The sequence below is a fragment of the Nerophis ophidion genome, linkage group LG10 (genome assembly GCF_033978795.1).
Source record: "Nerophis ophidion isolate RoL-2023_Sa linkage group LG10, RoL_Noph_v1.0, whole genome shotgun sequence".
NCBI lineage: Eukaryota > Metazoa > Chordata > Actinopteri > Syngnathiformes > Syngnathidae > Nerophis > Nerophis ophidion.
In genome coordinates this window covers 41198828-41222122 of record NC_084620.1, presented here as the reverse complement: position 1 = coordinate 41222122, position 23295 = coordinate 41198828, and the positions used below count along the sequence as shown (strand labels likewise).

Here is a 23295-nt window from a genome sequence, read left to right as displayed (position 1 = left end):
TTGATAAAAAAAGTAGTTAACTTTATTGACGTGTGTAGCAAAAGTAGTCACTGACATGCGCCCGTATGCATATGCAGCCAACGCATGTTTATTCACAACAATAACAAGAGCAACAACAGCGTACGCCACTCAAACAAGGATCTCAAGGTACAACAACATCATTTCTGTCATCTTAAAAGGCTTTGTTTTTTTTTATTGTTTTTTTTTAAACTTGTTGCTATGTGATCTTCTCGGAGAAGACACTTTAAATGCAAATTACACATTAGCGTGCACACTCGCTTCATTCCTCCTTCTTTGAGCTCATATATTATGAAATTATTACAAATGTGCCAACATTCCTTATAATATGATAATAAATGGCATAAATGTCATACAAAATTAAACAGTAATGTCACTTTGTCCTGAAAGGCAGCAGCTTGTAAACGTCTTCCTACTTTGAAATGCAGATAGTTTTTGATAATGAAGTATAAATTCACCACGGACCTTCCACACTAAACCAATTTGACTACGTCAGGATTCACATACCCGGAAATTAAGTACATGACAGATGTACACTTACACCTAGGCTGTGTCTCCATTTGGGCACTTTTGTGTTTACACTTTGGGCCCAAGTCTTAGGCTGTGTCTCAATTTGCACACATCTCGTCTTTGGAGTGCATGAGTGAGCTTACATTAGGTACGGCAAAAAGGTGTAGCACGTACTGGTCACTTCACCACCAATGGGAGTGGTGGCACTTCACACTTAAAAAAGGAGTGAAGGAGCAGATACATTTTGAGATAATTTCCAGTAAGTGTGCAAGACGACCCCAATTTGCACACTTAGCGACTTCACGGCGAGTGTACACAGTGAAGTGGATCGACTGAGTGAGGTACACGTGGTAGGGCTGGGGACTTGTCCAGGGTGTGAATGGGATAGGCTCTAGCACCCTCGCGACCCGGACGGGGACACGCGGTAGAAATGGCTGGATGCATTGATAGGGTTAGGACGGGGGTCAGCAACCCGCGGCGCCATCGTGGCTCCATTGAGCTTTTTTAAAAAAATGTATGGAAAATAAAAAAATAAAAATGGGGTAAAATATGTTTTTTTGTTGTAATATGGTTTCTGTAAGAGGACAAACACGACAAGCCTTCCTAATTGTTAGAAATCCCACTGTTTGATATGTTTGTGTTTATGCTTCGCTGATGAGAGTATTCGGCGAGCGCCCTTTTGTTCTACTAATTTCAGCGGCCCTTGAACTCACCATTCTGTGGACTGTGACTGATTTTGTCCACCAAACTTTTTATGCTGTGCGTGAATGCAAAAAAGGTGAGCATTGTTGATGTTATCCTTTTGTGTTGAGGGTTAATCAGGCATATTTGGTCACTGCATGACTGCAAGCTAATAGATGCTAACATGCTATTTAACTAACATGCCTCATTTGTAGCTGTGTTTGAGTTTATTTAATTTGCTTTACTTGTGTGTATTTAGTTTATTTTTCTATGTTTCATGAAATTCTTGTATGTAATATTGGCAACCTTTCTGATAGTTGTTTGTGCGCCATGTTGTTCCAGACCACAGCAAACGTTACCCAGCTTGCAAAGATCGTAATAAATCCATTAGAAGAAGACAGCCTGCCGTTTCCTTTAACTTGGACACACACATCTATATACCTTTGACCATTTCCAGGAGTTATCTCACCCTCTGAGAAGTTTTAATAATGTTTTATAATGTTGTTAAAATGTGTAGAATAAAAATACCATTTCAACATTTCTTTCAATGAAGATTTGCATCCGCCTGTGACACATGGTCATTTTGATTGTAGGCTAATATAGCTAATTAGCCACTTACATCATGTGTTGCTATCATCATTACACTTATATAAGTCTTTTAATTTTTTGCTACTCCAGACTGATTACTTTTTTGTATGTGTGGTCCAAGATGGCTCTTTTACAATTTGGGTTGCCGACCCCTGGATGTTTGAAGAAAGAAGAAAAAATGATTGTGGAGTTAGATTTTTGTTTCCTTCTCCAACGTGACTCTGCAGGACTGATCAGCCTTCAAAAACAAGAATGTACACTTTGGCGCTATAGCAACAAGGTAATTGAAGTGACAAAAAGGCATGAGTCATCCTAGCCATTATTGTGCTGCTTCCCTGCCCCCTCAATCAAATACTGTAGGTGGGAATTGACTGGCTTCTCACTAAAAGCGCAGAAAATTAAGTATTTTAAAAAATCCATGAAACGGTTGGGAGACAAGGATATTAATATGTATTTGGGATGTCTTAAGGATTGTTTTCAAGTACAAAAAAATATTATTTCCATGTTTTGTGGCTGTTTATCACGCTGCAGTCCAAACTTCACTGTTCATCATTCCTTAGGCCCTTGGAAATGTCCTCCTTACCAGGCACTGTCCACACGGAGCCTTTGGATGATTCCGCAATTGTTTATACAAAGAGCCCTCTTGGAATGTCCACACAACAAATGAAGGATATCAAATGAAAGGGAGTGGGACAAATAGAAATTAATCATTTCCTATTCCCTCAACATTGCCCCTGCTGAACTCCACCACCTTCTCAGTCCTGTGGCCTGTTCATGAGGAGCTGCTCGATGTATTTGCCCAAATGTCCCCTGGGTGCCGACTGGTAAAGAGGGATTCCAAGTTTGGGGGCGGTTAAGGGATAGAAAGAGAGGGGGCGCCTGGGGTAGAGGGCGACGACGGGCTTTCTGGGAGGCACCCAGTTGAGGTAACGCTGTTTGGGCTGTAAGCCGTTAGCGCCATCCCGGGAGCGATGCAGGAAGGTGTTGAAAGCCAAAGCAGGCTTGGGGACGAAGTACCGGAATGTTGGTCTTGGAGGACGGAAGTAGACAGGGTAATAGTCCGGACTGTTCTTCCTCTGGTAGAAAGATGGGTAGCGTGTCCAAAGAGGTCTTGGGGTTTGAATCCACTGTTCCTGCTTGACAGACTTGAGAGGTTTTGACCATAGGAGGAGATTATTAGGATTGTTCCAGAACTGTTTGGACTTTGAAGTTTCCTGAGTCCAGCTCTTAAGGAGATGGCCCACCGAGGGAGGTTGCCTGGAGACAGGAAAGGAATCAGCCGAGGGCAGTTGTGGGCGTTGCCAGTGCGTCATAAGCTCCGGCGCCATGTCTTTTTTCTTCTTCTTCTCCACGTCGCTGATGATGTCTACCACGTCGTCAGCGGGCAAGTGCAGCTTGCTTGAGATCTCAATGAGCTTGTCAATAGTCTGAGGGTCGATGTCATCCTGCTCCTGCTCTTCCTCGGACCTCTTGTCCGCAGCGGTGTCAGCCTGAGTGGCGTACTTTCCGCCGCCGCCCTTCTGCTTGACCATGTAGCGCAGCAGCATGTCAGATGCAATGTCGGCCAGCTTTTCCTCCTCCATCTTGGCTCTCTGCACCTCGGCCGCCTGCCTCCTCATTTCCTCTTGCTCCGCCTTAGCCTGAGCCTCTTCTTCCTCTGGACTCAACACCTCCTCCTCATCTGGATCATCACTCTCCTCCATCTGCTCTGACTGCAGAGGCTGTGCCACAGTCCCGGCGGCGTTGCCTTCAAAGTCATCCTTAAAGTTGCCGCCCCTGAACGATGGCATGTTCAAGGCCTTCTGCGTCTCCTCTTGCCATTTGAGTTTCTTCTGGGAGAAGCTGCCCTTGCCGAGCGGGATGATGTCGTTAAAGCTGCTGTAGTCTCGGCTCTCCCGCTGGGTTGGCTTTGAATCCCCTGCTCGCTTTACGGCCACGTCTAAACGCGGAAATTCCTTCATCATGCTTTCCAGGCTCCTCAACTCCTCAGGGTTGAGCTGCTCCTCCTCTCCGCCGCCTTGCTCCTGTCCCCCTGTGGCGGGGGGCTGCTGCGTCTGGACCTGTAGAGTCTGGCTGCTGGTCCGACTGGACACCCGCTCAGTCATCCTCTCTTCTTCCTCCTCGGCCTTCTTCCTCTCTTCGGCCTCCTCCTGGCCTTGGGCGGCCATAAACAGCTCCAGCCTCTGCCGGCCGTCTCGGTCTCGTTGTGTCCCCGTCTCTTCCACATCCTTTTCCTCCTGCCTTCTCTCGACACGGGTCAAGTTAAGCGCCTCCAGGAAAAGTGCTGCGAGGGTTTTGGGTTCCACGTCATCAAAGAGGTCATCTCCTTTCGGTGATATTTTTTCAATCTTCCCCTCATCCTCCGTGCCTCCTGACATCGTCATGCCGGCAGGAGTGACAGCGGGTTCAGCGGCAAAGGCCATTGTTAGGAAAACCAGGAGGATAAGGACACTTGAGGTGTTGCGGGAAGCCATTATGGACACTCAGGATTGCCACCAGAGAGCAGGACAAGAATACTTCTGCAGATGGGAGGCAAAGAAAAGACCTCAATGCAAATGATCAAAACAAGCTCCTTAAGGTCCCACTTCATTCAACCTGGATAAAGTGCAATCATGCTCATCCATTGCAGTACAGCATTAGAGCTTTCTGCATGATGCAGTGTAGTTTTACAATAATACGTTTTTAAAAACACAGCAAAAATGAAATAAAAACAACAAAAATTAACATTGTGCAGAACTGCGACTAAAGGACTAGTGTTACTAATCCAACCTTTTATCTTTGTGGCAAATATTGGACACAATGTGTTCAGCTTATGAGATGCCATGCAAGAGTAAGCCACTGTTTTTTTTTTTTTGATTGATTGAAACTTTTATTAGTAGATTGCACAGTTCAGTACATATTCCGTACAATTGACCACTAAATGGTAACACCCGAATACGTTTTTCAACTTGTTTAAGGTGGGGTCCACGTTAATCAATTGTGACACTGTGACACTATTGTTCGCTTATGTGTTTATTTGTTTTCATACAAATGGCTGTGATGACAATAATGATGGATTTCTATTCACTGTTTTGTTGGAATTCTTATTAATATTGATATTGTTGTTGATATTATCAATTTTTGTTTGACTACTTGTAGATTGTTTTGTGTCAAGTGTTTCCTCTCAATTACTCCGTTGATTGCTATTCTGAATGTTGCTGGGCCGGGTTTGGTTATGGAATTGGAATTGTATTATTGTGTATTATTTTGTTAAAAAACATGCTCTGGGAATAGACACAAGAGTCACCATTTCATTGTGTGGCAATGGTTGTGGGGAAGGAGGTGTGGGGGTTGAGTGGGTGCATGATTTCATGCACCACACAACACAAAAACAACTTGGCCTGATAAGGTCACAGTTTCAAGAGCATTAAAGATGATACCACTAAAATATCAATTGTCCTTTTTTTTTTTTTTTAAACATTTCTTTTGGTGGTTGCACGTCACAAAGCTTTTGGGCAGCAGCTGGAATTCTACCGCTTTGGCTATTTTTGTCGGGGGAGGGTAGGGAGTCATGATGATAATAAGCTTGGCTGTGACGCTGATGAAGGTATTGACAATCAGAAGGATGACCACCTCATGTGTGCAATTCAAGCAAGTCATGTGATGTATTCAACAACATGAGCCGCATTAATTGTTGATGAGGATTTCAATCTAAAAAACACAAATACAAAAACAGCGTGAAGGGGAAACACATAGTGTTAAAAAAGATGATAAACAAGTTGAGACTACTTACAGGTGCGTGGGAGCAGTGTGGGGGGATTCCAGCATCCACTCCGCAGGACGTCAGTCTTGTTGTCACGCTCACAGCCTTCTCCTTGCTTGTGTCTCCCTTCTGTCGTTTTCTTCTCTTGCAAGTTCTTTCCTAGCCTTGACTTTTACATCCACAGGAAGGGATTCCTCCTCCTGCGCGTCAGCTTTCAGGACCGCGGACAGCGCCAGGAGCATCTTATTATACCCGCCCACCAGGCACGTGATGCATGCGTCAAGCGCCCCATTGACGTCACGGACTGGGTTCCATTCACAAGGAATTTCTCCCTGCTCCCTCCTCTGCTCAAAGCAATTAGCTGCAATGCTCCAGCTTCACATTTTTTTTTAGCCTCTGAAAGCAAATCTAATTAAAAAAATAATGATTGTCTTCTGCATTCATGCACGAACACTTTCACTTAGCATCAAATGTTTATTTCATCCTTATAAAACTGCTGCCACACACCTTATAGACTGGAACATCACAGAATTGACAGGCTCTCGTGACGACTCTTAAAAAAGATTAACTAGAATTAAGTCCAATTAAAGCAAGACTGTTAAATACAATTTAAATAAAACGCCTCCAAAAAGCTTGATGCACATGTTCTTAATGCTACAAAAAGCATGATCAGGTGATATTTACCTTTGTTCTTTCATTGGGTCAGAACAGGCTCACACAAAGCTGCAAACACATGCATAAGGATGGAAGCTGGACTTAAGCATCCAGAAAGGACCGTTTGTGAGGCTTTAAGAGTGTACAAGCAGCAAAAACCCTACAGACAAATTAATACAGTACCGTATAGGAAGTATGCACCACCACCTTTCAGGTTAGCCACCCTCAAAAAAGCAATTTATATAGTGCAGTAAGTAAGACAAGTGTGTAAAGCAGAGCAAATGCATAAGTGAGAATACTCCAACAACAACAAAAAAAAACCTGACCTGAAAAATCATTAGGTTATTTTGTAGTGTAACAAAAACAGCCTGCCTGGACTTCAGGAACACAAACCTAACAGCTGAGGTACGGGCTCGATGTAAAGCAAGAATACATTCGAAACTGGCTGCAGAGTCAGTTTAACCCTAATAGAGTGTTTACAAGGCGGTACAGCTCTCCCTCCTTTTACTGTCACACAATGTAGTCATGTGAGGTCACTAGGTCATGCAGTAACAATAAAAACGTCCCTCTGGACACGCAGGTGTGTATTGTCGGCAGTGAAGTCTTTGGTTCCTTTTTCTAAATCCACCCGTCACCAGACACTTGCACTGCATCAAGTCGCCCTTTAGTGCCAGATCCATCATTAAAACAAGGTTTGATGTCCTCGTTTATGGTCCGTAGTGTCACTGATGAGTCAAACCAAACACAAAAGCATATTTCATCAATTGAAGACAATAATATTGTTATTCATGAGACAAACACTAGGTAGTACTAGTGCATCAGAGTCGTGTATAAAGAGACTATAGCCAACTCGGTTTCAGGCGATCTCAGTGATTGGTCAAAAGGCACTCACGTGACTATAGAGCGCCATGACTGCTACTAACTTTGAGCTGATGCTATGTGTTTGTGGGACTTCCTCGCTAGTTTATCGACGTGTAAAAATTACCCGTTGTGCAGCATGGGGCGGATTCTCCCGCGAGAATTGTGGAAAGCTTTTACATCGCTTTCCCGACAACCCGGACAGAAGACAAGTATGGGAAGCGAAGGTTCGCCATCAACTACTGTGTCACGTCTGTGTTTTGTTCAGGGGAGAACAAACAGTTAATAACAAAGGAATTTCAAGAGAAAAGTTTGATGAAAACACTATCTTTGAATCTGAGTAAAACTAAAATAATGATAGTCTGTAACATCAGGAGAGAAAGTCAAACAAAAATACAAATAGACGGACATTGAAAGAGTAAAATAAACTACATTTTGGGTGTACTAATAGATGAAAAATGAATCTCATTAAAAATATATAACAAAGTGTCAAGAAATACGTCTATATTAAATAAAGCAAGATATGTTCTAGAACAAAAATCACTCCAGATTCTCTAATGCTCGCTAGTGTTACCATATCTGAGTTATCGTGTGGAAAAATTTTAAAATTAATTCAAAGAGAGACCTTTTCACTTAGCATGTTATAAAAAAGAAGATCATTTAGAATAATACATAATGAGAGATACGTACAGTGACTACAAATACATTGCAGACAATCAGAGGACATACTTCACACAAGTCACACTTTCTCTGTGATTGTTGGTCCAAAGCTAATGAAGATTTGGCAAAATGAAAATAAATAATTTTTTTGGTCTTCTATGTACTTCTTTACGTTTATTGCTCTGTCGGGTGAATGCTAGAGTGCCTGCTGATCACAAAACACTGTAGGAATGTAGCAGCTGAGTTCATCAAATACGACCGCAAAATTATACTTTCACGAAATAAAAGAATGTTTTTTTGTAATTTCATAGGCTTGAGTATGTTTAGAACTATATATATATATATATATATATATATATATATTTATAGACGTATTATTTTGATATATTTCGTCAGAAAACCTAACGTCAAAACAACAGCAATTGCACGCCTTCAGGCACAGCCGCACAGTCCCTGGTAGAAGTCATGGCGCCTCTCGTTTCTATGGCCATACTCTTTTTATACACGACTCTGAGTCATTTGGTTAACAAGTTCCAATGTAGTGGAAGTTATGGAGAAGTATTTCATGCTGACTGTCCCCTGCGACAGGATTTTCAATGCTACTTTAAATTTACCTAAGGAGCTGCATCACAAACAAACAATGCCCTTTTACTCAAGGACTCACGCCACACTGTTGTTGGCATGGCAGCACACTCTTGCAAATCAAGTGGCAAACCTTTTGTCGCCTGAAGGTAGCGCAGCCATGAAATGGTACAAAACTAGCATTGCAAAAACTCTCAAAATTAAGGAGTGGATTTTTCTTGCAGTGGACACACCCAATAAAAAGACCAAAGCTAGCACGGGGGGGGGGCGCGTCCTTTGACTGATGTTTCTCTTTACTATCCTAACAGTCCTGCTCTCCAACAATAACCTTGTCCAATGCAGTGTTACACAACATCTAGCTGCCACCACACATACAACAGCATCAAAGTACACAATGTTGGAAAATGTCACATTAAAACAGAACTGTTTCTGGTCTGTTATTGAGATTGTTATTCATAATGTGTCATAATTAAATGCTCTCTTTAATCATTTTTGCCCCCATTTGCCAGCCTGTCCTACTTACTCGTATGTATGCATCCATCTCAAGCTTTAAATCAAAACACTAACAAGAGACGTGCCTCTCTCTCTGTCTCACGTACACACTCGCACACAAACTGTATCAACGCATCATCACATTGTAAGAGCCACAGAAGAGTGTTCAGTCTTATGTGGTCCACCTCAAAGAGGAAGAGTCACTATGCCAATCCCATCTCCTCCAGCACGCTCCTGGGCGACTCGTCTTCCTGCCAGAGCGAAAATGTTTGTTACGGACTTGCCAAAGCTTGTATGTAGAAATTATAAGTTAACTCCATTAGCACAAAAACATATTTAAACATCTTTTGAACCTTAAACTATCATTAAAAGTGTAATTATGTAAGTGTAAAAGTATTATTCAATGACCTCCTGCAGAATGTCAGCTTGCTCAATGGCTTTGAGGACACTCTTTTTGGATGTGTCCTGAATCTCTCCTCCCATCAAGAATTCATCCAGGATGAAATAAGCCTTCTCAAAGTTGAATATGATGTCAAGCTCACACACCTGCAAAAAAAAAAAAAAAAAACTTATATCAATATTTTTTTCAGTACAGGCCAAAAGTTTGGACACACCTTCTCATTCAATGCGTTTTCTTTATTTTCATGACTATTTACATTGTAGATTGTCACTGAAGGCATCAAAACTATTAATGAACACATATGGAATTAGCTACTTAACAAAAAAAGTGAAATAACTGAAAACTTGTTTCATACTCTAGTTCCTTCAAAATAGCCACCCTTTGCTCCGATTACTTTTTCGCACACTCCTGGCATTATCTCGATGAGCTTCAAGAGGTATTCACCTGAAATGGTTTTTACTTCACAGGTGTGTTTGAAGCTCATCGAGAGAATGCCAAGTGTGTGCAAAGCAGTAATCAAAACAATGGGTGGCTATTTTGAAGAAACTACGATATAAAACATGTTTTCAGTTATTTCACCTTTTTTTGTTAAGTACATAACTCTACTTGTGTTCATTCATAGTTTTTATGCCTTCAGTGACAATCTACAATGTAAATACCGTATTTTTCGGATTATGAGTCGCAGTTTTTTTCATAGTTTGGCGACATATACTCCGGAGCGACTTACCGTATTTTTCAGACTATAAGTCGCAGTCTTCTCAAGTCCAGCGGGGGGATGAGACCCGGTCAAACCAAAAAAAAAAAAAAAAAAGAATATGTACATATATATATGTATATATATATATATATATATTTTTATTTTTTTTATTTTATTTATTTATTTATTTTTTTTAAATTTTTTTTATGGTTTGGCTAAGTCTCACCCCGGGCCAAACTACAAAAAAAAAAAAACGCGATTTATAGTCAGAAAAATACGGTATGTGTGAAATTTTTAACACATGACCGTAAAATATCAAATAATATTATTTATCTCATTCGCTGAAGAGACGAAGAAAATGTCAGCAATCGTCACACACACGTCAACCAATAAGAATTTGGCGGGGGCGGGTCCTGTCAGAAGTGCATTGTGGGTCATGGAATGCTAACTGCTATATGCTACATGCTACTGCAGTAGCTATTAAAATGGATCATTTCATCGTTGGCAGTAACTTATAACAACTGAGAAGGGCTGAACAAAAATGGCACCGAAAAGGAGATCATGTACTGCAGCTTACAAGCTGGACGTAGTGAAATATGCAGCAGAAAACGACAAGAGGAAGCGGCGCATACCTTTGGAGTTGCCAGAGTTGTTTAGAAGCGACATTGAGGAAGAAGATTTCATCAGATTCATCGATTAGGAGTGACAGATTGTTTGGTAAACGAATAGCATGTTCTATATGTTATAGTTATTTGAATGACTCTTACTATAATACAAACCCCGTTTCCATATGAGTTGGGAAATCGTGTTAGACGTAAATATAAACGGAATACAATGATTTGCAAATCCTTTTGAATCCATATTCAATTGAATGCACTACAAAGACAAGATATTTGATGTTCAAACTTATAAACTTTATTTTTTTTGTAAATAATAATTAACTTAGAATTTCATGGCTGCAACACGTGCCAAAGTAGTTGGGAAAGGGCATGTTCACCACTGTGTTACATCACCTTTTATTTTAACAACACTCAATAAAGGTTTGGGAACTGTGAAAACTAATTGATGAAGCTTTGAAAGTGGAATTCTTTCCAACTCTTGTTTTATGTAGAGCTTCAGTCGTTCAACTGTTGTATTTTACGCTTCATAATGCACCACACATTTTCGATGGGAGACAGGTATGGACTGCAGGCGGGCCAGGAAAGTACCCGCACTCTTTTTTTATGAAGCCACGCTGTTGTAACACGTGCTGAATGTGGCTTGGCATTGTCTTGCTTAAATAAGCAGGGGCGTCCATGAAAAAGACGGCTCTTAGATGGCGGCATATGTTGTTCCAAAACCTGTATGTACCTTTGAGCATTAATGGTGCCTTCACAGACGTGTAAGTTACCCATGCCTTGGGCACTAATACACCCCCATACCATCACAGATGCTGGCTTTTGAACTTTGCGTCAATAACAGTCTGGATGGTTTGCTTCCCCTGTGGTCCGGATGACACGATATCGAATATTTCCAAAAACAATTTGAAATGTGGACTCGTCAGACCACAGAACACTTTTCCACTTTGCATTAGTACATCTTAGATGATCTCGGGCCCAGAGAAGCCAGCGGCGTTTCTGCATGTTGTTGATAAATGGCTTTCGCTTTGCATAGTAGAGCTTTAACTTGCACTTACAGATGTAGCGACGAACTGTATTTAGTGACAGTAATTTTCTGAAGTGTTCCTGAGCCTATGTGGTGATATCTTTTAAAAATTGATGTTGGTTTTTGATACAGTGCCATCTGAGGGATCGAAGGTCACGATCATTCAATGTTGGTTTCCGGCCATGCCGCTTACGTGGAGGGATTTCTCCAGATTCTCTGAACCTTTTGATGATATTATGGACCGTAGATGTTGAAATCCCTAAATTTCTTCCAATTGCACTTTGAGAAACGTTGTTCTTAAACTGTTTAGACTATTTGCTCACGCAGTTGTGGACAAAGGAGTGTACCTCGCCCCATCCTTTCTTGTGAAAGGCTGAGCATTTTCTGGGAAGCTGTTTTTATACCCAATCATGGCACCCACCTGTTCCCAATTAGCCTGCACACCTGTGGGATGTTCCAAATAAGTGTTTGATGAGCATTCCTCAACTTTATCAGTATTTATTGCCACCTTCCCCAACTTCTTTGTCACGTGTTGCTGGCATCAAATTCTAAAGTTATTGATTATCTGCAAAAAAAAAAAAAAACTTTATCAATTTGAACATCAAATATGTTGTCTTTGTAGCATATTCAACTGAATATGGGTTGAAAACGATTTCCAAATCATTGTATTCCGTTTATATTTACATCTAACACAATTTCCCAACTCATATGGAAACAGGGTTTGCATGTTATGATAACATACCAGGCACGTTCTGCGTTGGTTATTTATGCTGTCATATAAAGTACACTTATTCAGCCTGTTGTTCACTACTCTTTATTAATTTTAAATTGCCTTTCAAATGTCTATTCTTGGTGTTGGATTTTAGCAAATGAATATCCCCCCAAAGATGCGACTTATACTCCAGTGCGACGTATATGTTTTTTTCCTTCTTTATTATGCATTTTCGGCCAGTGCGACGTGTACTCCGGAGCGACTTATAATCCGAAAAATAAGGTAGTCATGAAATTAAAGAAAACGCATTGAATGAGGAGAAACTTTTGGCCTGTACTCTATGTGTAAAGATGTGTGAGGAGACTCCAACTGGTGGCAAATTTGGCTTCAAAATACAGTCGTGCCTCGCTGCATCGTGGTTGGGATTTTGTGGCTTTACTGCATTGCATGAAAGCAGCATTGGACTCTCAGCGCGGCACCTCAGGTAAACTAAGACAGCGATAAGCTATTAGCAGCGCCCCCGCCAAAGTGGAGATGACCTCTTTTGATGCACTTTATCTTTGACATCAATAACAACTTTTGGTCTGAGCGATGTGGAACAACAACACGGACACATTTTCAACTTGATGTATTATTCAAACTGATAATTTTTGTAACACTGTCAGTAATAAATAAGTAAGTGTACTTCTGTAGTTATTTCCCCAAATTTCTACACAAAAAGTCAGATATGGTAACACCAGCGAGCAGTACAAAATTTGGAATGATTTTGGTCCAGAACATATTAGTTACAAGTAATTGCTTTATTCACGGTTGAAAAATCTCTTCCCACAGCAAAATATGTACTGGACGAAAAATCACAACATTCTTTACTGCTCGTTATTGTTACCTTATTTGGTACCTTATATGGAAAAATAACAAAAGAACGCTGCATTCACTAACCGTGTTAACAAAAGAGGGGAGTTAGAATAATAGTGTGCTTTTTTAGGGGGACGGTGCTCAAACCCTTAAATTATTGAATCAAAACTATTGAAATGCAATGATTTGGTGCATTTGCAAACAGTTAAAATTATCTACAAAGCAAACTAACCTGCTACCCAAGCATGTATAACAAATATTCTCAACAAAAGTGGAGAAATATAAACTTAGAGAAAAATGCAACTTAAAAACATTTGCATGCAAATACAACACTTAAAACCTTTAGTATAACAGTATGTGGAATTAAATTATGGAATGGATTAAGAGCAAATAACTCAATGTACTAACGTTATGCAATTCAAGGAGATGTTCAACCAAGTGTTTACATAGTACAATAAAAAGGAATTATGATAACCTTTATTAGAAAAATATATTATGTCATAAAATATAATTGACCCAACTATTACTGTAGGAACTGTTTTATTTAAAATTCAATGATGCAAATGGTGTTACAAATTGAAAAAAGGAAGTGAACAAATGTGTAAGTAATTGCTATAAAATGGAAAAGGGGTGTGATTAAAATACACTTTGCTTCTCCCTACTCCTTTCTGGACATGTTAAAGAGAACTTAAAAACATGTGAAATTTAGTGATGTACCATGTTGAAATTGTAAACATGTTCAAGACCAACCCTTTAATGCCATACTTTTCTTATTTGTTCATATATTATGAACACACTGCACACTGTTTACTATCTATTGTATGGTAATCTCTTCAGTTACTTTGATTAATGCCATCTGTAGGAAACAGAATTTAGGGCTTGAGGAGCAGTGTGTGTGGGTGTGTCTTTCACAGTGGAGTTGGACATGGACACAGGTGGGTGTGTTTTCTGGTATTTGAAGAGAGCACATACACCTGTGGAAAAAGTAGGACATAGGAAAAGAGGAAACAGGAAAAGAAAGAGGACAGGAGGAGAAGATAGGTTTGGGTGCCACACTTTTTGGTTTACCCCTTTACTTTATAGTACATTTTGTTTATCACTCATTTGTCATCTTATTTTGTAAAACAACTAAACCTACGGCAAATTCACTCGGGAGTCAAGGGTGTCATTCAAGAGTCAAAACCCAATATTATCCGGGATATGTGGCTGCTACATCATCGATGTTGCAATGTTAGCTCTGTGTTAGTTTTGCTTGCCCGCGAGTGTTCCACCTTTATTAATGAAATTGTCCAAACTGTTGTTAAATGTGGCCGGATTATGCAAAACCAACTTTTTCTAACCTATTGGTACCTGCTGTTCTGTATTTGGGATCTGCGCAAGTCCAAACAATTTGAAATCAAACAGTAGAGGCATTGTGGAAATCTTCATAAAACAATCTTGCCTTCTTTCATACTTCCAGGAAAAGAGCCGTTTGAAACTTGCCCTATTTGCTGAGATAGGCAGAAAATTAATGGATGGATGGATGGTGAGGCTTTTCTCATTGTTATGTCAGCCGATTATCCTTATAAAGGTGGAAATGTACCCAAAGGGCTTTGTGTGGGTCCACTGTTGTAGTCCGACACTGTAGTCAATAAGCTCTCTATCCTGTAAAGTTTGAACTTAATCTGTCAGTAGACCCGCAATGGAAGCACTAAAAACTACATCAAAGGGGCCGGGAGAAGATGCAGTCGAAGTGGAGCCACGTAAATAATTTGCCCAGAAAACGGTGCATCCTCCGGAAACTGTCAGAAAGCAGCTTGAAAACGGTGTGTAAAACATAATCAATGCAAAACCTTAACCAAAGCACCACCAAGGAAGTGTTTTAAATGCGGAAAAAAAATCCAACCGTCGCCACTTGGTGTATGTTTAAATAAAGCTGTAGTCACTCTCCAATCGCCGAATGCAGTCGTTGTCCAAAGCATTGCTCACAAAGGCACATCAAAAGATATACTGGTATATTGCGCAGCCCTACTATGATGTAGTCATTAACTTACCAATGAAGATTGGTGGTCTTGTCAACAATTCCTAACACTGGCAGTAGTAGCACCATGTTTTATAGACAGCTTTTTGTCATTTGTGAACTGTTTGCCTCTGTATTTTGGAGTAAGTTTCTTAGCTTAAGGTGGCCACGTGTCAAGGAGGCAGGCACAGAGATGGCTCCGGATGGATGCTGGCAGTGGTCCCCAAACTTTTTTGCACCATGAACCGGTTTAATGCAGACATTATTTTCAGCGACCGGTTTTCCACTTGTGCCAGATAAATACAGCAAAAAAAAAGTGTATGAAAAATATAACTCACTATAATGCTGAATTAGTGGGAGCCCTGGGCTTGTTTCTTTGCAATGAGACTGCAGATGGAAACCAGCCTTTGTCTACAATCTGTCACATTTATATTATATATCTGTCACATTTATATTATATATTTGTCACATTTATATTATATATTTGTATTAATGTGCATTGTATCATGTCACAAATTTATAACAAATGGCAACTTCCTATGAGGATTTGTATTGTACATCTATAAACAAGCTTATTAGTGCGTCTAGTGCAGGTGTGTCAAACTCATTTTAGCTCAGGGGCCGCATGGAGGAAAATCTGTGCACACGCAGGCCGCACTATTAAAATCATGGTATTTAAACTAAAAAAATGAAGACAACTTCAGATTGTTTTTTTGTCTTACTTTGGCCAAAAATGGAACAAATACATTCTGAAAATATTACAATTAAAATATAGAAAAAAAGACTGGCAGCGGTAAAGTTTAGATCCATGAAGGAAAGAAAAAAGTGAATGAATGTTTATAACTGAATAAATTTACATATTCATAAATTTTTTTTTTTTGTATTATTTTTTTAATGAATTAAGTAAAGTTTATGATTACCTTTTTCCGAAACACAATATAGAATGTGAGATATAACAGGATAATGCATACATTTATCGTTTGTTTTTTAAAACGGTTACAAAAAAGTGGGATCCCAAAAATGTACTGTGGGACCCCATTTTTATGACTTGATAGGACCCCGTTTTAAAAATTCCTAGCGCCAACACTGATGGAGTATTGGTGCGTGCAAAGCAGCAACAGGCGGCTGCTGGTTCTAATCAAATATCATCCCCGGGGGCCATAGATAATTCATTGGTCCAGCCCGCGGTCCTCGACTTTGACACCTATCGTCTAGTGGAAAGTTAAGTCGGAGAAAATGCAGTTTAATGTTTCTCTGCGGGCCGGTAGTAATTGCGTCATGGACCGGTACTGGTCCCCGGACCGCTGTTTGGGGACCACTAAGCCAGCGTGCTGCTGGCTGCTGGCTTGCCAGGCTGCAAGGAGTGTCTGTCAAGTAAACATGATTTCCCTTTTTCCTCTCAATCTCAGTCACATTACGACAATTTCCGTTACTTTCCGCATTTAGATTGTGTTTTTCGCAAACACTGATTTCGTCTGTGACTCCATTGATGCGTAGATGTATGATTCCATTTACCTCCGCTCACTCTTGTAACCAGGGCAGCACGGTGAGACAGGCGTTAGTGCATGTGCCTCTTAATACGAAAGTCCTGAGTTCACTTACGGGCTCGGCCTCTTTCTGTGTGGAGTTTGCATGTCCTCCCCGTGACTCCACCTCCAAAGACATGCACGTGGGGATAGGCTGATTGGCAACACTAAATTGGCCCTAGTGTGTGAATGTTGTCTGTCTATCTGTGTTGGCCCTGTGATGACAAAACGACTTGTCCAGGGTGTATACTGACTTCTGCCCGAATGCAGCTGAGATAGACACCAGCGCCCCCTGCGACCCCAAAGGGACAAGCGGTAGGAAACGGATGGACCTTTGTAACCAGATGTGGGGCGGTAAAAGGTTGACATGTAGATGGAGTATTTTTGGCAGATTTTTGATTTTTTTTTAGGAGGCTTCAAGGGTGGAATAGATGAATCCCATTAGCTACATTGTGAGCTGTCTAGTATCGTATTTTTCGGACAATAAGGCGCAGTTTTTTTCATAGTTTGGCCGAGGGTGCGACATATACTCCGGAGCGACTTATGTGTGAAATTATTAACACATAACCCTGAAATATCAAATAATATTATTTATTTAATTCGAGGAAGAGACAAAGAAAATGTCAGCAATCGTCACACACACGTCAGCAATCGTCACATTCACGTCAACCAATAAGAATTCGGCGGGGGAGGGTCATGGCAGAAGTGCATTGTGGGTCATGGAATACTAACTGCTATATGTCATATGCTACTACCGTAGCTATTAAAATGGATCATTTCATCGTTGGCGGTAAGTTATAAAAACTGAGAAGGTCTGAACAAAAATGGCAACGAGGAGGAAATCATGTACTGCAGATTATACAATATCAAATAATACTATTTATCTCATACGCAGAAGAGACCAAGAAAATGTCAGCAATCGTCACACAAACGTCAGCAATCCTCACATACACGTCAACCAATAAGAATTCGGCGAGGGAAGGTCATGGCAGAAGTGCATTGTGGGTCATAGAATGCTAACTGCTATATGCTACTGCCGTAGTTATTAAAAGGGATCATTTCATCGTTGGCGATAACTTATAAAAACTGAGAAGGGCTGAACTAAAATTGGACCGAAAAGGAAATCATGTACTGCAGATTACAAGCTGGACGTAGCGAAATATGCAGAAGTGCTTTGTGGGTCATGGAATACTAACTGCTATATCTTATATGCTTCGGATGTAGCTATTAAAATGGATCATTTCACCATTGGCGGCAAGGGCTGAACAAAAATGGCCCCGAAAAGTAGTAGTGAAATATGCAGCAGAAAACGACAAGAGGAAGCGGCGCATACCTTTGGAATTGGCAGAGTTGTTTAGAAGCGACATCGAGGAAGAAGATTACATCGGATTTATCGATTAGGAGTGACAGATTGTTTGGTAAACGTATAGCATGTTCTATATGTTATAGTTATTTGAATGACTCTTACCATAATGTTAGGTTAACATACCAGGCACCTTCTCAGTTGGTTATTTATGCGTCATATAATGTACACTTATTCAGCCTGTTGTTCACTATTCTTTATTTATTTTAAATTGCCTTTCAAATGTCTATTCTTGGTGTTGGATTGTGCGACGTATATGTTTTTTTCCTTCTTTATTATGCATTTTCGGCCAGTGCGACTTATACTCCGGAGCGACTTATAATCCGAAAAATACGATACTAGCAGTGATTAAAACTTCGATTGCACAAAAAAATTGAAAAATGTGTGTTTTTGTCTCACATAAGAATTGTGAATGATAGGCAAAATTCGAAACAAAGTGCAGTTCCCCTTTAAGCAACGCTTCTGTAGCAACGGTGATTACTCCTGATCAATCCAAATTCAAAAGCGTGACTTATCTAATCAAAAAAAAAAAATTGAAATTACTAAAATATACGGGTAAGTATACAGGCACAAAAACACACCCTCAGATGTGTGACTCACGCTGCCAAAGTATTTATCCAAGAGCTCGACAAAGCGGTGGATGACTTCCAGCGTAATCAGCTCGTTGTCCTGTTCCTCCACTGCGCAGCAGAAATACAAGCTGGCGTACCTTTAAAAGTGAAAAAACACAATCAATCACTCATCTAAACAATCCTAAATGTTCATATTTTACAACATTTTGTGTATTTCTTGTACAAAATGTAACTTTGATGCTGGAATTTACAGAGATAAATCGTAATAATAGAAAAAGGGAAATCATTTAGCTAAAGGATCCCAGATGTTAGTATTTTACAACAATGTGTGTATTTGTGTGCGCGTAGCTTTGATGCCGGAATTTACGCAGTTAAATGGTGTTTTTACCGGGCCCTACTGGGAACGTACTGTTTTTCCACTCCAGCAGAGCGCGTGTCTCCAAGAAAGGCTATTAAGCGTTAAATTCACTTACTACGTATACACTACTGTAACTCTGCACTTGTTCGACGAAATGGATGCCATATATCGCATAAAGTAACATTAAGCAGTGCATGAATGTACATAAGCTAAGGGGCTAACGTGACAGTCACATTTTAACAGCAGCATCATGCTATGTTAGCCTTATAGATGACAATTAACAGAACAATCTTATTTTCATCACACACATCTAGGGTTGAGAAAACATACAAATGTTGTCCAAAAAACAATGCCTTTTTAGTTTTAAAAGATTGTGTGCTACTTATAAACTGCTATTAATATATTTAATTGCAGCAATTAAGTGTATACACTTCTAATAGAGTACAGTGTTTGCTACTTTATACAACATGCGAGGGTCATGTAATAACTGCGCAAAAATGTGCAGTGTCATGACTTGCTCGTGTTATAATGTTGATATTCAGAACGCCGGTGTTAGTGAAAGCGTCTTGCCGTGAGCGTGATCGGTAGATAATTCAGGAAGTGTTGTGTTGTTGGTGTGGAGAGCAACAGATAAAAGATGGGTGAATTTGAATACAGTGTTGGAACTGAGGACTGCTATTGGTGTGTTAAGGTCAGTAATAAAGTTTTAAAAGAGTGTGTGCTGCTGTCGGGACTAGGCATGGGCCAGTTACCAGTCTTAAGGTGTCCCCCCGTAATAGTGACTGTTTTAAAACCACTACAATTTTCCTTCATACTGTCCGTACGGTGTAAGTGAAAGTGAAAGTGAAATCCTTCACGCTGCAGTGGCAACATCAACTGGAGAATGCCAGACGCCTGAACTTTTGCCTCTGTTTAAAATGACTAAATCGTCTCTCTGAGAGTTCTTCACCTGCCATACAATTCTAAATGGCTACAGTGGAGGAAGAAGGTCTCCCAACATGATAAACATGCTTGCAGACATGGTAGATAGAGAAAGACAACACATCATACATGATCGTGCATCTACGGGGTCACCAACAATCGTTAAGCGCTCATTTTTAGATAAAAGTAAAGCTGTCTTGACATGAACTAACTTCCCTTTGCATCTGGCACCAACTTACTCAGGATATGGCATGCTACCATGGCTAACAACATCTAGCTAACAAGACATGAAGAATAAAAGACAGTTTTAATTTAACGCTAAAAAACAAATTAATTGAACTCCAATACACATTTCAAGAACTCCTAAACACTCTTGTTGACAAATTGTGAGCAGATCTACAAAAACATGTTGTGAGTCAATTATAGCTCGTGCTTTTGTTTTTGTTTTTTCAAAGTGTCTTTTTATTAATTATGTTTATTTTAATCTTTCTAAGCCACTTAATGATTACATTTATTTGCATTTTTTTTAAGTTTATTTTGACAAATAAACCATTGATGATGTCGTTCAGGTTGCAAGTTTAGCAAAAGTAGACTATGTTAAGAACAACACTATCATTCATTTAGAATGATCTATTTTTCATTATCTATTTTAAATTTGCAAAGTTGCACATTATTTCTATTTTCTGTAATAAATGGACATTTGCTTCTGCTATTACAGTTGCCTTAAGCTGTGGGAACATTAAGCTTTATTTTAAATATATTCTACATTTTAATTAAACATTTTTCAATCATTATGTTCTATTATATATTTTTTTAAATGACTTGAGATGAAAAGTTTACTTCAGTCTTTTTTTGCAATAAAGGCATTTAAATATAACACATTTATGAAACTATAATACCATATTGTGACAGTGAAAATATACCATCATACATATAGTGGGGCAAAAAAGTATTTAGTCAGCCACCGATTGTGCAAGTTCCCCCACTTAAAATGATGACAGAGGTCTGTAATTTTCATCATAGGTACACTTCAACTGTGAGAGACAGAATGTAAAACAAAATCCAGGAATTCACATTGTAGGAATTTTAAAGAAGTTATTCGTAAATTATGGTGGAAAATAAGTATTTGGTCAACCATTCAAAGCTCTCACTGAGGGAAGGAGGTTTTGCCTCAAAATCTCACGATACATGGCCCCATTCATTCTTTCCTTAACACGGATCAATCGTCCTGTCCCCTTAGCAGAAAAACAGCCCCAAAGCATGATGTTTCCACCCCCATGCTTCACAGTAGGTATGATGTTCTTGGGATGCAACTCAGTATTCTTCTTCCTCCAAACACGACAAGTTGAGTTTATACCAAAATGGATACATGGATGATACAGCAGAGGATTGGGAGAATGTCATGTGGTCAGAAGAAACCAAAATAGAAGTTTTTGGTATAAACTCAACTCGTCTTGTTTGGAGGAAGAAGAATACTGATGCATCCCAAGAACACCATGCCTACTGTGAAGCATGGGGGTGGAAACATCATGCTTTGGGGCTGTTTTTCTGCTAAGGGGACAGGACGATTGATCCGTGTTAAGGAAAGAATGAATGGGGCCATGTATCGTGAGATTTTGAGGCAAAACCTCCTTCCCGAGTGGTGTTTTGTTATTGGACTTCTGTGCTCGTCACAGTTTGTCCATAACAAACACCATTTTCAAACATAAGGGTGTCCATATGTGCACTTGGCACCAGGACACCCTAGGCCGCAGTTCCATGATCGACTTTGTAGTTGTGTCATCGGATTTGCGGCCTCATGTTTTGGACACTCGGGTAAAGAGAAGGGCGGAGCTTTCTACCGATCACCACCTGGTGGTGAGTTGGCTGCGATGGTGGGGGAGGATGCCGGACAGACCTGGCAGGCCCAAACGCATTGTGAGGGTTTGCTGGGAACGTCTGGCAGAGTCTCCTGTCAGAGAAAGTTTCAATTCCCACCTCCGGAGGAACTTTGAACATGTCACGAGGGAGGTGCTGGACATTGAGTCCGAGTGGACCATGTTCCGCACCTCTATTGTCGAGGCGGCTGATCGGAGCTGTGGCCGCAAGGTAGTTGGTGCTTGTCGTGGCGGTAATCCTAGAACCCGCTGGTGGACACCAGCGGTGAGGGATGCCGTCAAGCTGAAGAAGGAGTCCTACCGGGTTCTTTTGGCCCATATGTGCACTTGGCACCAGGACACCCTAGGCCGCAGTTCCATGATCGACTTTGTAGTTGTGTCATCGGATTTGCGGCCTCATGTTTTGGACACTCGGGTAAAGAGAAGGGCGGAGCTTTCTACCGATCACCACCTGGTGGTGAGTTGGCTGCGATGGTGGGGGAGGATGCCGGACAGACCTGGCAGGCCCAAACGCATTGTGAGGGTTTGCTGGGAACGTCTGGCAGAGTCTCCTGTCAGAGAAAGTTTCAATTCCCACCTCCGGAGGAACTTTGAACATGTCACGAGGGAGGTGCTGGACATTGAGTCCGAGTGGACCATGTTCCGCACCTCTATTGTCGAGGCGGCTGATCGGAGCTGTGGCCGCAAGGTAGTTGGTGCTTGTCGTGGCGGTAATCCTAGAACCCGCTGGTGGACACCAGCGGTGAGGGATGCCGTCAAGCTGAAGAAGGAGTCCTACCGGGTTCTTTTGGCTCATAGGACTCCAGAGGCAGTGGACAGGTACCGACAGGCCAAGCGGTGTGCAGCTTCGGCGGTCACAGAAGCAAAAACTCGGACATGGGAAGAGTTTGGGGAAGCCATGGAAAATGACTTCCGGATGGCTTCGAAGCGATTCTGGACCACCGTCCGCCGCCTCAGGAAGGGGAAGCAGTGCACTGTCAACACCGTGTATGGTGCGGATGGTGTTCTGCTGACCTCAACTGCGGATGTCGTGGATAGGTGGAAGGAATACTTTGAAGATCTCCTCAATCCCACCAACACGTCTTCCTATGAGGAAGCAGTGCCTGGGGAATCTGTGGTGGACTCTCCTATTTCTGGGGCTGAGGTTGCTGAGGTAGTTAAAAAGCTCCTCGGTGGCAAGGCCCCAGGGGTGGGTGAGATCCGCCCGGAGTTCCTTAAGGCTCTGGATGCTGTGGGGCTGTCTTGGTTGACAAGACTCTGCAGCATCGCGTGGACATCGGGGGCGGTACCTCTGGATTGGCAGACCGGGGTGGTGGTCCCTCTCTTTAAGAAGGGGGACCGGAGGGTGTGTTCCAACTATCGTGGGATCACACACCTCAGCCTTCCCGGTAAGGTTTATTCAGGTGTACTGGAGAGGAGACTACGCCGGATAGTCGAACCTCGGATTCAGGAGGAACAGTGTGGTTTTCGTCCTGGTCGTGGACTGTGGACCAGCTCTATACTCTCGGCAGGGTTCTTGAGGGTGCATGGGAGTTTGCCCAACCAGTCTACATGTGCTTTGTGGACTTGGAGAAGGCATTTGACCG

At 41.1% G+C, this 23295-nt stretch overlaps 2 protein-coding genes across 3 annotated transcripts in view; both read right to left on the bottom strand.

The window, feature by feature from the left end:
- Positions 1 to 6189, bottom strand: vgf (VGF nerve growth factor inducible). Its single transcript, XM_061913791.1, has 3 exons — positions 6047 to 6189; positions 5570 to 5947; positions 1 to 4316 (listed from the first exon to the last, which is right to left on the bottom strand). The coding sequence occupies exon 3, from the start codon at positions 4269 to 4271 to the stop codon at positions 2553 to 2555; it is 1719 nt and encodes a 572-aa protein (XP_061769775.1). The 5' UTR covers positions 4272 to 4316; positions 5570 to 5947; positions 6047 to 6189; the 3' UTR covers positions 1 to 2552.
- Positions 6000 to 23295, bottom strand: part of LOC133560826 (AP-1 complex subunit sigma-1A) — a 29746-nt gene continuing 12450 nt past the window's right edge. Inside the window, exons 3-6 of one of the 2 annotated variants that reach the window (XM_061913794.1) lie at positions 18582 to 18690; positions 9194 to 9331; positions 8971 to 9036; positions 6000 to 6918 (exon numbers count right to left, since the gene is read on the bottom strand). In XM_061913794.1, the coding sequence (XP_061769778.1) occupies positions 8989 to 9036; positions 9194 to 9331; positions 18582 to 18690 (295 nt within the window). In that variant the 3' untranslated portion in view covers positions 6000 to 6918; positions 8971 to 8988. Of the gene's footprint in view, positions 9037 to 9193; positions 9332 to 18581; positions 18691 to 23295 lie in introns of both variants that reach the window. The other variant, XM_061913793.1, reaches the window with a different exon arrangement.

What these genes read in the sequence shown, in the direction of transcription:
- vgf (XM_061913791.1), bottom strand. Translation starts at nt 4,271, where the DNA reads ATGGCTTCCCGCAACACCTCAAGTGTCCTTATCCTCCTGGTTTTCCTA.